At 43.8% G+C, this 15335-nt stretch overlaps 1 protein-coding gene across 2 annotated transcripts in view; it reads right to left on the bottom strand.

The window, feature by feature from the left end:
* Positions 1 to 1170: 1170 nt before the first annotated feature.
* The window catches only part of LOC311138415 (neuropilin-1a-like), a 93501-nt gene continuing 79336 nt past the window's right edge, over positions 1171 to 15335 (bottom strand). For both annotated transcript variants that reach the window (XM_084173090.1, XM_084173091.1), the window contains 10 exons: positions 13398 to 13573; positions 12925 to 13080; positions 11364 to 11508; positions 8427 to 8534; positions 7435 to 7482; positions 5743 to 5886; positions 5271 to 5548; positions 4893 to 4989; positions 4531 to 4584; positions 1171 to 4190 (listed from right to left, as the gene is read on the bottom strand). In XM_084173090.1, the coding sequence (XP_084029216.1) occupies positions 3889 to 4190; positions 4531 to 4584; positions 4893 to 4989; positions 5271 to 5548; positions 5743 to 5886; positions 7435 to 7482; positions 8427 to 8534; positions 11364 to 11508; positions 12925 to 13080; positions 13398 to 13573 (1508 nt within the window). In that variant the 3' untranslated portion in view covers positions 1171 to 3888. The remainder of the gene's footprint in view (positions 4191 to 4530; positions 4585 to 4892; positions 4990 to 5270; positions 5549 to 5742; positions 5887 to 7434; positions 7483 to 8426; positions 8535 to 11363; positions 11509 to 12924; positions 13081 to 13397; positions 13574 to 15335) is intronic.

Raw genomic sequence — 15335 nt, forward strand, 5'->3', positions numbered from 1 at the left:
TTACTTTAGTGCCTTGTTGCGAATAGGAATATTTTTATTCTGTACAGGCTTCCTTCTTTTCCCTCTGTCAGTTAGGTTAGTATTGTGGAGTAACTACAATGTTGTTGATCCATCCTCCGTTTTCTCCCATCACAGCCATTAAACTCTGTAACTGTTTTAAAGTCACCATTGGCCTAATGGTGAAATCCCTGAGTGGTTTCCTTCCTCTACGGCAACTAAATTAGGAAGGACACCTGTATCTTTGTAGCGACTGGGTGTATTGATACACCATCCAAAGTGTAATAACTTCACCATGCTCAAAGGGATATTCAATGTCTGTTTTTTTGTTTTGTTTTTTTACCTACCAGTAGGTGCCCTTCTTTGCAAGGCATTGGAAAACCTCCCTGGTCTTTGTGGTTGAATCTGTGTTTGAAATTCACTGCTCAACTGAGGGACCTTACTATTGTATGTGTGGGGTACAGAGATGAGGTAGTCATTCAAAAATAATGTTAAACACACTATTATTGCACACAGAGTGAGTCCATGCAACTTATGTGAATTGTTAAACAACATAACAAACCATGCCATAACAAAGGGGTTGAAAACTTATTGACTCACAACATTTAAGCTTTTCATTTTTAATTAATTAATTAAAATTCCACTTTGACATTATGGGTATTGTGTGTAGGCCAGTGACAAAAAAAAATCTCAATTTAATCTATTTTAAATTCATGCTGTAACAGTCAAGGGGTGTGAATACTTTCCGAAGGCACTGTATGCATGAAAAAACACTCAAATAAAAGGTGACATTATGTGCTGTCATATGAAACATGCTGTATAGAGTATAGAACCAAATTATTATTTTTTGCATCACTATCCAAATGCATACGTAGTGGAGTGTATATATTGTAGTATACATTTGGGTTTATTTGTATTCTATTAGTTTATGACTACCGTGTATGTTCTTTCCCTTGTTTGTAGATCAACCATCCAGAACCTTCTAAAATATATCACCCCTTCCATTCCTACCAAATAAACCGGGCGATAGCCCTTTGAACTGTACCTTAATCTCCTCCTGTGTTCTTATCAACACACCATCACAGTAGCCCACACCCAAACCACCAGCATGTTCAACTCAAATAACAGTCGTTTCAACCACAACTCTAACAACACAAACGTTCTGTTCAGTTTTTAAAGGCCTTGCTGTTTATTCATCTTTTCCTACAACAGCAAATTACAGAATTAAGTATATAGTAGAAGCAGTATTGAAAATACACTTTTTTTTGTAAAAAGAAGTTGCACAAAATGTTAATGACAGTACAAAACAAAGCAATAATAATCCAGGTAAATGGGGACATTACTATAGGAAATTTGTATACCTTTTTCAATAATGAAAACATCTCAATAATTTGTACATTTCAGAATTATATCACATAATCTGAAACTTTAAAAAATAAGAAAGAATATGAAGTTTTTTCTCAGTTTTTGCTTTTCTTTACAAATAACAACCTTATTGAATATATTTATCAGTGCAACATAGTTTCTTTTTAGTTTCCACGCTACAGTATCCTTTTTCTCTAGTTACCAGACTGAGGCTACTGTCCTCGAAGCTGAATGCACAAAACAGTAAGCATTGCATCAAATGCACAAAACAGTAAGTGGGACATCAAACCTGAAATGAACAAAAGCCAAGCTGAGAATGTGTTCACCACAGCACATGACATAGCACACAGATATAGCAGATGTCGTCCTGTTCAACATCATTATGTCTCTCTGATGGTTGTGGTGTAGAAAATCCACTGGGCATTTCCAATGGTCCTCCTCAGACCTGATACTGTGAGCCTCTTACTAAGTCCTTACTACAGATCCCCTTACTTCCCCATCCCAAACTCTCTAGGAGGATTGATAGCTAGATCCATTGGTAGAGTGAGTCTGAAATCCAAGAGTCTTGAGATTTCAGAGAGTTCACATTGACGCAACTTCAGCTGAAAAAATATGAACCATCGAACATTATCGTTTCTACTGTCAACCCACCTTCCCCTCTTGACTTTGCCGGGAGTCCAGTCAGTGCAATGAAAGAGGTCCATTTACTGTGAACATTTGTTAAAAAAGGGGTGGTTGTGGTTGAAATGCTGCAGTCCAGTAGTAGTAGTATTGTGCTGATAACAAACCCCTCCCCTAGTAGAAGAGGTATCCAATCATCCTTTGGTAATGACAACAGGGCAAGTGGCCTGATTCGCAATGCTTGATGACATCACTCAACCCCTTAGCTCTGTACCAGCGTCCCTTCCTAATGAAATCAGCCTTGACATCACAACGTATGGCTGCTACACGTTACACATAAACCTTACGGCACGACTAGGCCGTAGTAGTGTAAAGTATGTGACAATACAATACAAACTGTGTTATAGTTATGATTATGAGCATCTAGCCTGCAGTATGAATGCGATAGCACCGTTGATATAACTCAGTATGTGTAACCCTCCAACCCTCAGTATATCTCATTAGTGAGGATTTAGATGTTGGATGACAAAGTGCATGGTCGTAAAAGTTAGCACTTTTTTGTAGGACAATCCACAGATGAATGTAGCTGGAGATAACTAGCCACTGGTCAACTCCATGTAGCTAAAGCAAAGCAAAATTTATTTTTTGGTATGCTGGCAGACAGACATTCTACATATCTTCCTCCACTGCTGCCGTTGATATGAGAGATGACAGGCCCTGTGACCACAGAATGATATGGGGTGTGTGGCTGCCATGTGTTAATTAGTGTATAGAAGTTATTAACATGAATACAACTGTTTTCTTTTTTCATTTTGTGTTTATGGTAACTTCTTCTTCGTCCTCCCCGGGGTGCCATGAAGTGGATTGCATCTAGAAAATGTAGAACAAGAACATGTCTTTTTTGAATGTGCACCGGCCTATCTTCACACAGCACACAGAGCCTGCTCGAAATGAAACAATAAAACCAAAACACTTCACTCTTCACAACAACAGACAGATGATTGGATTTACAACACACAACCCATTGGAAAAAGGGATACTGCAGCTTTTTTTCTTTTTTTTTCTTAAAAATAATTAAAATATATTAAAACGTATATACAATTATATGTGGGTCTGGGACAGAGAGAGAAAAGCGCCATGGATGAATTGGATCCTGTTTTGCAGACTTGATTATTAGCTCATTTAAAGCCCCTGCTTCAGATGTCACAACGTTGTCAGAACGTAAGAAATGTAAAAACTCAAAAAATCAACAGAAGAGGCCAACAAATATGTATTAAAGGCACTGTCAGAACCATCTACTGTCAAGGGGCGCAATCTTTACCTTTAACCTCTGACCCACACCTGTAGACAGGGGCAGAGGTCAGGGGGGCAGGGGGGCAGGGGGCACACCCTGCCGCTACTCCACCATGGTGCAGTATGACCAACAACATTGTCAGTTATGGTTAATTTTGGGTTTTGATACTTCTCCTTCAACACAAACATTTCTTTGATTTAAAATAATTATAATAACAAAAAGGTTTCTTCCTCACAGAAAATGATAAATTCTTTAAATATTATGATAATTCAATTGGTCTCAACACCAGCATCATATTGTAAAAATGAATGAAAATCAAATAGAACAATTTAAATAATAATCTAAACATCTGTACATATTTTTTCCTCCTGTATTTAATTTTGTACACAGTGTCCCCTACTGGTATGTTCCCATTACTGCAGCTCCTGAGAAAAGCAATGGATCAGTCACAACCTCCTATTGGTTCCTGAACCTGGGCCTCCTCCAATGAGAGGCCTCCCGCAGTCCCTTTAACCCCAGCCACTCATTGAGTCTTGGCTATGCCTACAGTCTTGTGCACGCTCATGGCGTGCTGCACTCCCCACACACACATCTCACTTCCCCCTTCCCATTCATGCCTCTGTGTATGAGTTCTGTGAGTTGAGTTTGTCCTTCTTTAGCTTGACTCCGTCCACAAGCTCAAAGTTATAGTTCTCCAGAGCGGATAAGTTCCTGTTGGACATGTGGCCATGTGAGCAGGCACAGTAGAGGACTACCCCACAGATGGCCCCCAGGAAGACCCCCAGGGCACTCATAGCGATAATGGTGATGAGGATGGGGTCCAGTGTCTGCAGCATGTTGCCTGCCCCGCCACTGACACCATTGAGGATCTCATTGTTCTCCATGATGTCAGGGAGGTCTGTGATGTCCACAACTACAGGAGAGAAGAAGAAGAGGGTGAGTAGACATGCGTTATGTGAGCTATATGGACAACATTAATCTGATTTTCAACCATCGCACTATTCAGGGAAATCTACAGCTTTGTAGATAGCTGTTGCATATGTTTGGACAATGCTTGTTATTATTTTTCCAACACTGAATCCCTAACCTTTGTGTTACAGAGTAGAGAGAGAGAGAGAGGTAGAGGGTGTGCAGATGGACGTATTAGTGAAATCTACTGTATTGGTAATACATTTCATCATAAGTATGTTACTCTGTTTTACAACACTCAACCCCATAGACGTTTTGTATTAATATGTAATATGGTGACATACTGATTTCATTAAATCGGTCTTCAGGCAGCATGGTCTCTGTGGGAACATCAGGATCTATTGAAAATGACAGGACGAGTCAGTTACAAAAGTCCTTCCCTACAGCACAATAGTAGAAAAATCAGCTCACTCTTTACATTGAACATGACATAGAGGGCCAATTATCCGGACACAGATTAAGCCTAATCCTGGACAAAGAAACACTTTCAATGGCGAATCTCCATTGAGTTAGATTTTTTGTCCAGGACGTCGCTTAATCTGTGTCTGGGAAACCATCCCTAAATGTCAGGCCTGTACACACTGGTGTCCTTAGGTCACTGGTTCAAATCCAGCTCGAAAGATCAATGTAGCAAAGTGACACTTACCCTTGCAGTCAGCCATGTTCAGATTGTCCAGGATCTTGATATCATCCACAGCAATGTCACCCCAACTCTTTCTCTCCACCAACCCTTCAATCACCACCTGGGAGAGAGAGAACAGTTATTATGATTTTTTACCTGTATTTAACAACCTTTTAACAAGCCTAGAACAACCTCTCAGCAACTCATTTCACAATTCTAACTTTATCACCTCGCCAATCACTAAGTAGCACTAATCAAACAAAACGAATCAAACAAAACTGGCCCTGCAATTCAAACATGTTGTATTTATACACGTCAAACATAGTTGTAATGTATATGATACTACATTGATCTGTCCAAGCTTATAGTTCAGTGTATGGAGACTCTCTCTCCATACCATACCTGATAGGGTTTACTGGAGTGCGGCACCAGCACGCGTCCCTCTCTCCAGCGGTTGCCCTGGTGACCGCTGACGGTCCACAGCAGTATGTCAGCCATGCCGTCGACCGTCTCCTTCCTTTGTTTGATGTGCAGCGTGCCAATGTGCGAGCCGAACATGTGGTACCAGAACGACACGCACAAGTCAGACTGACCGGCTGTCACCACCGGACTGACCAGCCTAGCAACCTCAGTTTCCTGGGCGCCCGTCGCTAGGGTGTAGATGAAGTTACCGGATCCGCCTGAAGAGGGAAATTATAAAGTTGGAATAGCCAATGAGAAAAGGGGTAGGTGATGACATCACTCTTCAGCTAAAATAGTGGTGGGGAAACAAATAATCTAGTGACAACCCTTGGTTTTGACAGTTTGTACACTGGACATAAATGACGTATACTGTTATCATTAGCTTCTGTTGTTGTTGCTGTTGTGTCTGTACCTGTGTGGTCCATGTTGGGTCCGGTGTTGAGCGTGGGCGTGCCGCTGGACTGTATCTGCCATCTGAAGACGCTGTCCTCTGAGGTCCAGTCGCAGAACGAGGGGTCGTTGGCCCAGCCAAAGTCACACGCAAACCACAGGAACGCTGCAGACAGGGGGACAGATCACAGGTCAGTGTGTCTCATAAAGATACATATAAATAGGGGCGGTTTCCTGGACACAGATAAAGCCTTGTCCTGGACAAAAACATTTTTTTAAATGGAGATTCTATTTAATTCTGTGGTGTGACAGGGGTCAGGGTAAGAACACAGACTGGTTGAAATAGACCATTGTTTCAACATGGTACTGGGAGATATACTCCGAGAGTATTTGTGATGAGCTGAGGGTCCAGTAGACTAGATTCAGTGAGTCTTGTGGAGGTGGATTATTTAGGTAAACCACTAGAGGGTAGCAGAGAACTGTGAAACTCAAATCTCAGAGGAAAGGGTAGATACAAAAAACAATGACAGAGAAAGGGAGAGAGAATTAGAGGATGGTAAATTCTTGACAGAATAGGGTGGTGGTGGTAGGAGGGGGATAGTGAAGAGACTCAATGCAGACTTTGCAAGGAGTGAGATGTTGAATAAATCCAGTTAATGATCTATTTTAATAAAAGGGCCTGTGAACGTGATATGGGTTCATAAAATAAAGTGTACAATGACAGTAAAGGGCTACATAGCAGGCGAGAGGAGAGAGACGGAGAGAGAGAGAGAGAGATTGTGTGTGTGTTTTCCTTCACAGCAGCCTACTGAGACAGAGCCCATTGGGCACAGACGTCAATTCAATGTCTGTTCTACTTTGGTTCAACGTAATTCCATTGAAATGATGTGGAAACAACATTGATTCAACCAGTGTGTGCCCAGTGTGAGGTCTTTATAATGAGCAGAGCAGAGCCCTGTTGGACTCTAAAGGCAGATATGGCTAATAGAAAGGACTCGCATTCCTGACACACAATCCCTCTATGGACACACACACACACACACACACACACACACACACACACACACACACACACACACACACACACACACACACACACACACACACACACACACACACACACATACACACACACACACACACACACGTGTGAGAGCGGGGCGATGGGGAGCCTTGCTTTCTTATCAAATTGGATAAAGAAAGAGACTTCCAAAGAAGCAGCACAACAGAGATATGTTTAGGATGTCAGCTATGCCTCAGAAACCCTGTGTGTCTGTGTGCGTTGAGCACTAAGGCCCCAGCTCACCAAAGGATAAAAAATGTGAGCCAATATTCCCTAATAATCTCTGGGTTTTAACTAGTTTCTGCAGGCACCAGAATATATTTACCCATTAAACACAAAGGATGGAATTCTCATGTGGAACCACATTTCAGGCACACAGAAACATTTTGTGAAGAAATTCCATTCCCAGTTAAGAGGGCTTTTAGTTTTTTCCATTCTAGGGAGGACTGAAGCAGGGATACTGACAAGCTCCCCGTAAAATGAGCAGCCCCACAGTTCACATCTGAGGAATACTAGAGAACACATTTTTCTTAAATGGTATCCACCCACACACAAATTCACCTCACAGGCGCACACATGCATTCAAAGCCACTCAAACACAAACAGTCACAAGAGTCTATACAGTACATTGATAATACAATGGATCCTAACCTGGGATGGTGTCCACCTCTGTCTTGCCCTCTGGCACTGTGGTTCCACCTGTCAGAACAACAATACAGTGGCAGCACAGTTAGCCTCGCCATAACACATAACAGCGTTAAATATACTGTATATATATGCCATTTAGCAGACGCTTTTATCCAAAGCGACTTACAGTCATGCATACATTTTACGTATGGATGGTCCCGGGAATCAAACCCACTACCCTTTTGTTACAAGCGCCATGCTCTACAAACTGAGTTAGGAGGAGGATGCTAATAACACATAACAGTGTAGCACAGTTAGCCTAGCTTCCTCTAGCTAAGAACACAATGTACCTCAGTTAGCTTAGATAGCTTCCCTCTGGCGGACACTCGTCTGTGTTAAGGCTATACTTAAAAAGGAGCCTTGCTGACAGAAAGAGAAGCATCCTACACATTAGCATCCTCCTCGTTTATTCTGGTTCAAACGGATGCCCCCTCTCATTCTATCTCTCTTAACTCATACCAAACACTTCCACACTCCCTCTTTCACTACATACAGTATAGGGCCAGGAGGGAGAGAACCAGAGTGATGCAGAGTGCCATGCACATCACTGATCGCTGGAGACTGCTGCTTTAAAATAGGGTTAGGAGGGAGGAATAGCCATAAAGATAACTCTACGGCTAAGTCCCAAATGGCACCCTATTCCCTATATATTGACCTACTTTTAACCACAGCCCTAGGGGCCCTGGCCAAATGAAGTGCACTATGAAGGGAATAGGGTGGAATTTAGGACGTATCCATAAGGAACAGCAAGGTATAGCAAGGTTGAAGGCAGGGGCAGTAAGGCAGGTTATAATTAGGTTAGTGGGGAAAGAGGTCAGGCTAGAAAGAGAACACGGCTGTCTGTCTGTCTGCCTGTGTGTGTGAATATGTGTGTATGCTGGGTTAGTACAGTATATAGCGAGAGTAGGGGCAGAGAGGTAGGGGCGATAGCAGTCTCATGAGAGTGATGTTAGCACCTGTCACATCGTAGTCATCACCTGTTCCACTGTGGCAGCTGGCCTGGTCATCATCACACTCGTCTGACAGAGTGGTGGATGCCAGCATGGTGGGGAGGGGAGTGGGAGCTGCGGAGGAGAGAGAGAGAGAGAGAAAGAGAGAGAGAGAGAGAGAGGGCAAGAGAGTGAGAGAGAGGACACATGTTAAACTTGCATTCAGCTGCTCCTTTGTATGGTTTGCGGTACCACACTCACACGCACATACACACACATATACAAACACATACTGGGTTTCAATCACTGGGTTATTAACAGCCCTCCTTTCATAAGGATGCAGAGGGAGGTATAAATAGATATGTTGGATGGTGCATGGTGGATGCTGAGGCTTTAGGTTTAGGTGTGTGTCCCAAATGGTACCTTATTCCCTCTGTCGTGCAATACTTTTGACCAGGGCCAATAGGGCTCTCATCAAAAGTAGTGAACTTTGTAGGGAATAGAGTGCCATTTGGGACACAGTTTGGGTTTAGGCTGGATATGAGATGCATAGGGCCTGGGATTGGGCTGAAGGCTGGGCCCCACCCTGGCCTATCATTAGGGCCCGCTGGCCTTGTTGGATGTGGGCACGGCCCCAACTCTGTTCCACGTTCCGCTAACACACAGCCTGGATGTGTTTACCCTGACAGAGTAATGAGCGGGCTTCCCCTGGACAGAGGGAGGGAGGGAGGGAAGGAGGGAGCGAGAGTGAGAGAGAGAGCGAGCGAGAGGCAGAGAGGCCGAAGGAGAGAGAGAGGGAGAGGAAACAGTGCATGTGTAATCTAGAATTCCCCTCGCCCTCTGCTAGATGAATTATGAGTAACATCAACCTCTGTCAGACTCAGGGTGAAGAGGTCATTGACAGGTTCAGTGTTCTAGTTGGACACTTCCAGAGAAAAATATGGATTTAGCTTTACTCCCTGGGGTTAGTGGTGCGCAGGTCAGCTGTTTGTTCACCCGCCCGCAATTGCTAATAACCCATCCGCAACCGCCCGACTATGTGTGATAAAGTGAAAAACTGAGGCCCGCACCCAACCCTAACTCGCAAATATAGAAAATGCTCCATAGGCTACAGTCAAAGTCGGCAGAACGATTTTCTGACAGGGGGTGCGGGAATTTTTTTGGCCTGATTTAGATATGTTTCTGCTTATAATTTCCGACCTTTTGGTAGGCTATTTGTTAGTCAACTTGTCAATAATTAGATACATGAAGCTTCTATTCTGTAATTATATGTTGCCCTAGAAGACTAAATAAACCCTTACTCACCAGAATGATGTCATAGATCTATAGAATTGAATGCTTCAGTCTAGTTGACATCGGTAAAGTTCTCTCTGTCATCTTTCGTGGAGCAAAAACATTTAGGACTGGGAAGACAACCCAATAACGGAAAAAAAAGATTTTCTGTGCAAAATGTCCAAATGACATCAGTTTGATCGGTTGTAAGGGGAAAAGGCGGTGAAAATGACCCAAAATGTTTCTGATAAGATTTCAGTTCGGCTTCGATGCATTTTTATGTGGTTGAAATACTACCAGCTTTTATGATGCTTTTATGATGAAGACAGCACCTCTACAGATGGTATCTAACTGAGCATTGCATTCTCTCAAGATGCAGAAATAAATCAATCATATTTCTGTTCTAAAATCCAAATTTTGCCTATCATTTTACTGCAAGAAATGCTTAATTCTGCAGGAGTTAATATGATGGCTATGTGAGAGGTTATAGACCTACAGTCAGTGTCCAGATTTCAGTTTCCATTTAACCCATCTAAACAGTAGGCTACAGTTCCCTTGACATGCCATAGGCCTATTTGAAGTCCTGTCTTGTGACTGTCCAACTGGTAAAGCACCTCACAATCATCACACATAACATAGCTGGCACTGCTATCATCCTCTTTTACCCCTTCACCAAATCTTTTCCAAACATTACTTTTCTGGCCTTCCCATCTCTTTATTTTTTTAACTCTCCTTTCGCAGCCTAAAATAATGAAAGAAAAACCTAAATGTAGCCTATATAAATTGCACATGGATTTTTTAAGGTATTGTTTTCTCTTTCTTCAACATGCCCGTCACCCACCCACCCACCCTTCAGCCACACAATATTTAATGACCCTAAACCTGTCCGCCCCGCGGATATAACAGCGGGGACTGAGGGTTATAAGTCAACCCGCGCATCGCTAGTGTGTGTGTGAGAGGGAGAACATATGTGTGTGTGTTTGAGTGTGTGGTGGCATTAACAGTGAAAACAAGCATTATCATCCTTTCTAAGGCCCCCGGTGGGACTCCATGTCTTACACAGGGCTGCGCTCGCTACAGCCTCCCTGAAATCCAATATGTAAATCCACTTAGGCCTGGCAGAGCATGTTCTCATAGCTGAGCTGGTTCTAGTCTAAATGAGCTTTCAGAGAGAGGGGGGAGAGAGGAGAGGGATAGAGAAAAGGAGATGAGAGGAGAGTTGGAGAGGGAAAGAGAGAGAGGGGGAGAAGGGGAGAGAAAGAAGAGGTAGAAAGCGAGAGAGAGGGAGAGAAAGGGGGAGAGGGAGAGAGCGAAGGGTGTGAGAGAGGCCCCAGAGAAAGGATGGAACAGGGACTAGAAGGGGCTTGCAGTAATCCTCAGGCCAGGTGGGGTTTCATTTGATCCCATGTGTAATGTGCATGAGTGGTCTTGCTTCAGGAAAAGCTTTGATGCAGCATGCATGGAGACAAGACAACTGTCCTCTCAGGGAGATAGTGGTGCCTAGTGGGCCTAGGACAGCTGTTGACTCCACAGGGGGAATAATCAGAAGCTTCTTTAAATACCCCCACCTCGACAAACACCATGCATTCAGCTCTAAAACTGTCATCACACGGATGATAGAAGATGTACTGTGTGTGTGTGTGCCTACAATTAAAATGTGTGTGTGTGTGTAGGATTCCATTTGAGGCTTACCTTCGATCTCACAGCCCAGGAGCTCGAGTCGCAGGCCCATCCCAGCAGCGGTGGACCTCTCTGGGTAGACCCTGACATAGCGGGTCAGCAAGGGCTCCACAGTCCTCAGCTCTGGTGTATCGTAGTTCTGATTCCCCTCGAAAATCTGTGGAGAGAGAGGGAGACAGAGAGAGAGAGAAACAGATGTAGAGAGAGGTAGAGAGATGTATTGTTATTTTTATAACCCTTTATTGGCACCATTTAGCTATTGTACATACAAAGCAAGAGAGATATAGAGCGAGACAGATACATTCAGAGAGAGATACAGAGAGATAAAAAAAGAGAGATACAGAGAGAGAGAGCGCAATATTACTGTCTGATAATGTCATTGCTCTGTCTGATATCTCTCTCCTATCACAGAGGCACAAAAGCATGCTTATTTCTTCCTTCTGAAAAGGAGCAGGGCTTGAGCAAGGCTGAGAGGGGGGAGAAAACAATGGAACATTGACCAGATTTTTCTGGCTGACATCTAAAGTGCTGTCAGTGGGACTGCAAACAAGAGCCCGGTGGCTACAACTAGCACCAGACGCCCAGCAGGACACAGCAGTCAAAGACAGACTTAGCTCTCTGCTCAGCCTCTGAAGTTCTCTACTTAGAGGAAAGAGAAAGTGAGAGGCTTGGGGCCCTTTCTTTGGTAATAACGTAGAGAAGAGGTACAATAGAGGAAAGGAGAGGGTTGATGCTGTCTCTCTCTGCTCAGCCTCTGAAGTTGTCTTCTGAAAGAAAGGGGGATTCTCTTTGGGAATAACAGAGGTAGACATAGAGGAGAGGACAGTATAGGAGAGGAGAGTGATGGAATGCAGTGGATTAATGGCCGTTAACACAGAAACAAGTCTTGTCTGTCTTTGATGCTCAGAGGTTCTTAGGGAAAAAGGGAGAGACGGAAAGAGAGAGGAAGAGAAAGGAGGGATATGTAGGACTGGTGGATATCGAGCCTCTCACTCCTTCATAAATCAACCATCAGGCCATCTGGAACACATTTATATCCTGTCGAAGGAGGTTGTAATTGAGGACGGGCTGTAGTGGTACTTCCTGGAAAGGTATGTGTGTGTGTGACACGGTCAAAGCATATCGACGCCGGCAGATACATCTGGGGTCGTTTCTGCGTGTCAGATGCTCTCTCTCAGCTCTGCTGCCTCTTCTCACCTCTCCTCTCTCTTGAGAAGAGCAGAACTCCACTGAAAGGCTTGAGCAACACCAGTAGAATATTAAGAGGAAGGACGCTAGGCAGCAGTAGCACTAGGAGAAGCATTACAGATGGTTATACTAATGTGCTATAGAGTACTACCCAAATGGACTCCGTAAATGATTCAACGGCAACAGGACAGGGATTGTGTGAAAACTTAATTAATGGATTATTACCTGTATCAATGTCACTGTATCTCTGTGGATGGTTTTCAGTTGAAAATATGAAGATCATTTTCCATTAGTTAGTCAACCAACCCCTATTTTTTGTCAACTCCTCAACATGGTAAACACAACAAACAAACAAACAACCAATCAAAACCGTCCTTCCTCTCACCTTTGGCTTGTTGCCATTAGCGTCCTGGACCATCTTCCAATCAGATCCATTGTTACTGTATCCCAGTCTGAACTTCTTCATGAACACCTTGTTCTCTCTGTGTTTCCCTCCCTGGATAATGAGTCCTCTCACCAGCTTCTCCTCCCCCAGATCCACCTGCAGATGAATGGAGATTAAATGCCTTATAAGCAGTTCATAGATATGCATGACAAGTCTTATAACGCATTATGACATAATCATAATGCATTATACCTGTATGCCTTAAGTAAAGCATTACCAAACTGTTTATTTGTAATGTCATCATAATTCTGGCCAAATTCTTTGTACGTGGATGCAGAATATATTCTCAGAAAACGGACATTTCTTGTGATATGTTACTGTATATGAACCAATATATCATAACCATCAAACCATTCTCCAATTACAAAGAGATTAAAAACATAAGAAAAGTATATTATTGTAGGTGATCTAACCTGTAGCCACTCTGAGGTGAAGGGCTGGGGCTGGGGCAGCAGGGTCCACCCGGAGCGGCTGGTCAGCAGGCGGGCGTTCTCAGGTACCCAGCTCCGGTCAGTGTGGGACGAAGCTGTGATCTGGGCATCTGTGATCAGACCTGACACCATGCCAAGAATGCCCGAACATGGGTACTCTGAGAGTGTGAGAGTGAGAGGGAGAGAGAGGAGTTAGCAGAAGTCTTTAATTGAGCAAGAGGTGATTTGAGAGAGAACCAATAAATTATTTGTATCAGCAGCCAGAGAAGGTTGTTCTTCATGGTTTATGTGTTTATGGAGGGAAAGATAGGGATGAGGGGAATGATTGAGACAGTGAGTTATACTGATGAGTAGGGATGGTGTGAGAAACAGTTTCTGTGATGCCTCCACCTCTTTAGCCACTTCTCTCTCTCTCTCTCCCTCTCCCACACCCCCTCTCTCTCTCTCTCTCTCTCTCTCTCTCTCTCTCTCTCTCTCTCTCTCTCTCTCTCTCTCTCTCTCTCTCTCTCTCTCTCTCACACACTCTACCTCTCTCCTGACGTCTTGCATACTAATCTCTCCGCCTGCAGTGATTGTCTCCCGGCAGCCAATTAAAACAATCCTCTCCTTCGGCGTTAGTTTCTACACCTATGCATTCTGGGAGAGATTTTCTTTCATCTCTAACCCCCTCCCTCCCTCTATCCCCGTTATCTCCCCTTTCCTTTTGTCTTTCTATACCTCCGCTCTCATTTAGCCCTGTGTTCTCATTGCTTTCATCCTGAATCTGCGCTAGTTCATTTTCACCCCCTTGAGAACCTTGTGCATTCTACCTTTAATTCTATGTTTCTTATGCCCTAACTGCATGCTGCCAGTACCGATTTTACCGTTTCGTTTGCTCGCAGAAATGTTCCCTCAATGAACCCACACACGCACATGCTGGCTGTCTTGTCTGTCTCCTGGCTGGCCGTCTCTTCTATTTCCTTCCACTTGATCAAAAGCGTCTGAGTCTGCAGTGACCTGCAGTAACCAATATCATCTTTACAATCTGCTCCCAGGGAGAGGGATAAAAGCAGATACATTATTGGAAAGTCTGCATCTGTATCAAACTCAGTGTAACTCTGCCAACTCATCAGAAAAAGGCTTAATTTCAGTCCTGTCTCTGTCGTTATAGTTATCTAATGCAGTTCCTGTTCGAATCAGAGAATAAACTAGTCCAAATCAAATCAGAGAGAACTCCATGGTTCCTCAAGACAGGTCCAAACGCTCATTGGGAGATTTGTCATCCGTTTGAGGGTTCCCTTTCGTCACCTGCCAAGAGCCCTGTGAGTGTGATCTCTGATAGTGCCATGTCAGAGGGAGGCTAAGGCACTCCACTGCGGTGGCTCGCACTCTTGCTCTTTGAAGTGGATGGATAAGACAGAGTTAGAGGGGGGTTCCAGGGGGTTGGGAAGTTTGGGTGATCAGAGCCACCCAAACTGTTCTCATGAGCTGTTAATGCACCTCAGCTGTCTTGTTGGAGATTGTTTGGGACGGCACGCATGGCGGACACACCGACCGTGTATATGTGTGTGTGTGGTGGAACGCCACTGCAAGGGACATGTCTGGGCAGGGTAACCCAGGGTTTGGGTGGAGAATTCTGTGGCTAAACACACACATGGGCTGATTTACCAACAGAACAGCAGAGAGTCAGCAGTCAGCAGGGATGAGGTTAAGGTATTAATAAGTAGCTGTGTATCTCTGACCGCAGAGCACATCTCACATGTGCAAAGACCAGATGTGATTAGACACAGCCTGAAGGCCCTGTTTTTCTGTGGGCTTAGAATGGACCACTTTGGTATCTCATGAAAAGCATTTGTATACTGTCAGTAATCTCATTAAATGATGATTCTCTCTGAATGTATTTGGTTATAGGATTGCCAAGTGGAGCAGTAGGACTGAAAG

This window comes from Coregonus lavaretus (genome assembly GCF_964263955.1).
Source record: "Coregonus lavaretus genome assembly, chromosome: 2".
Classification (NCBI taxonomy): domain Eukaryota; kingdom Metazoa; phylum Chordata; class Actinopteri; order Salmoniformes; family Salmonidae; genus Coregonus; species Coregonus lavaretus.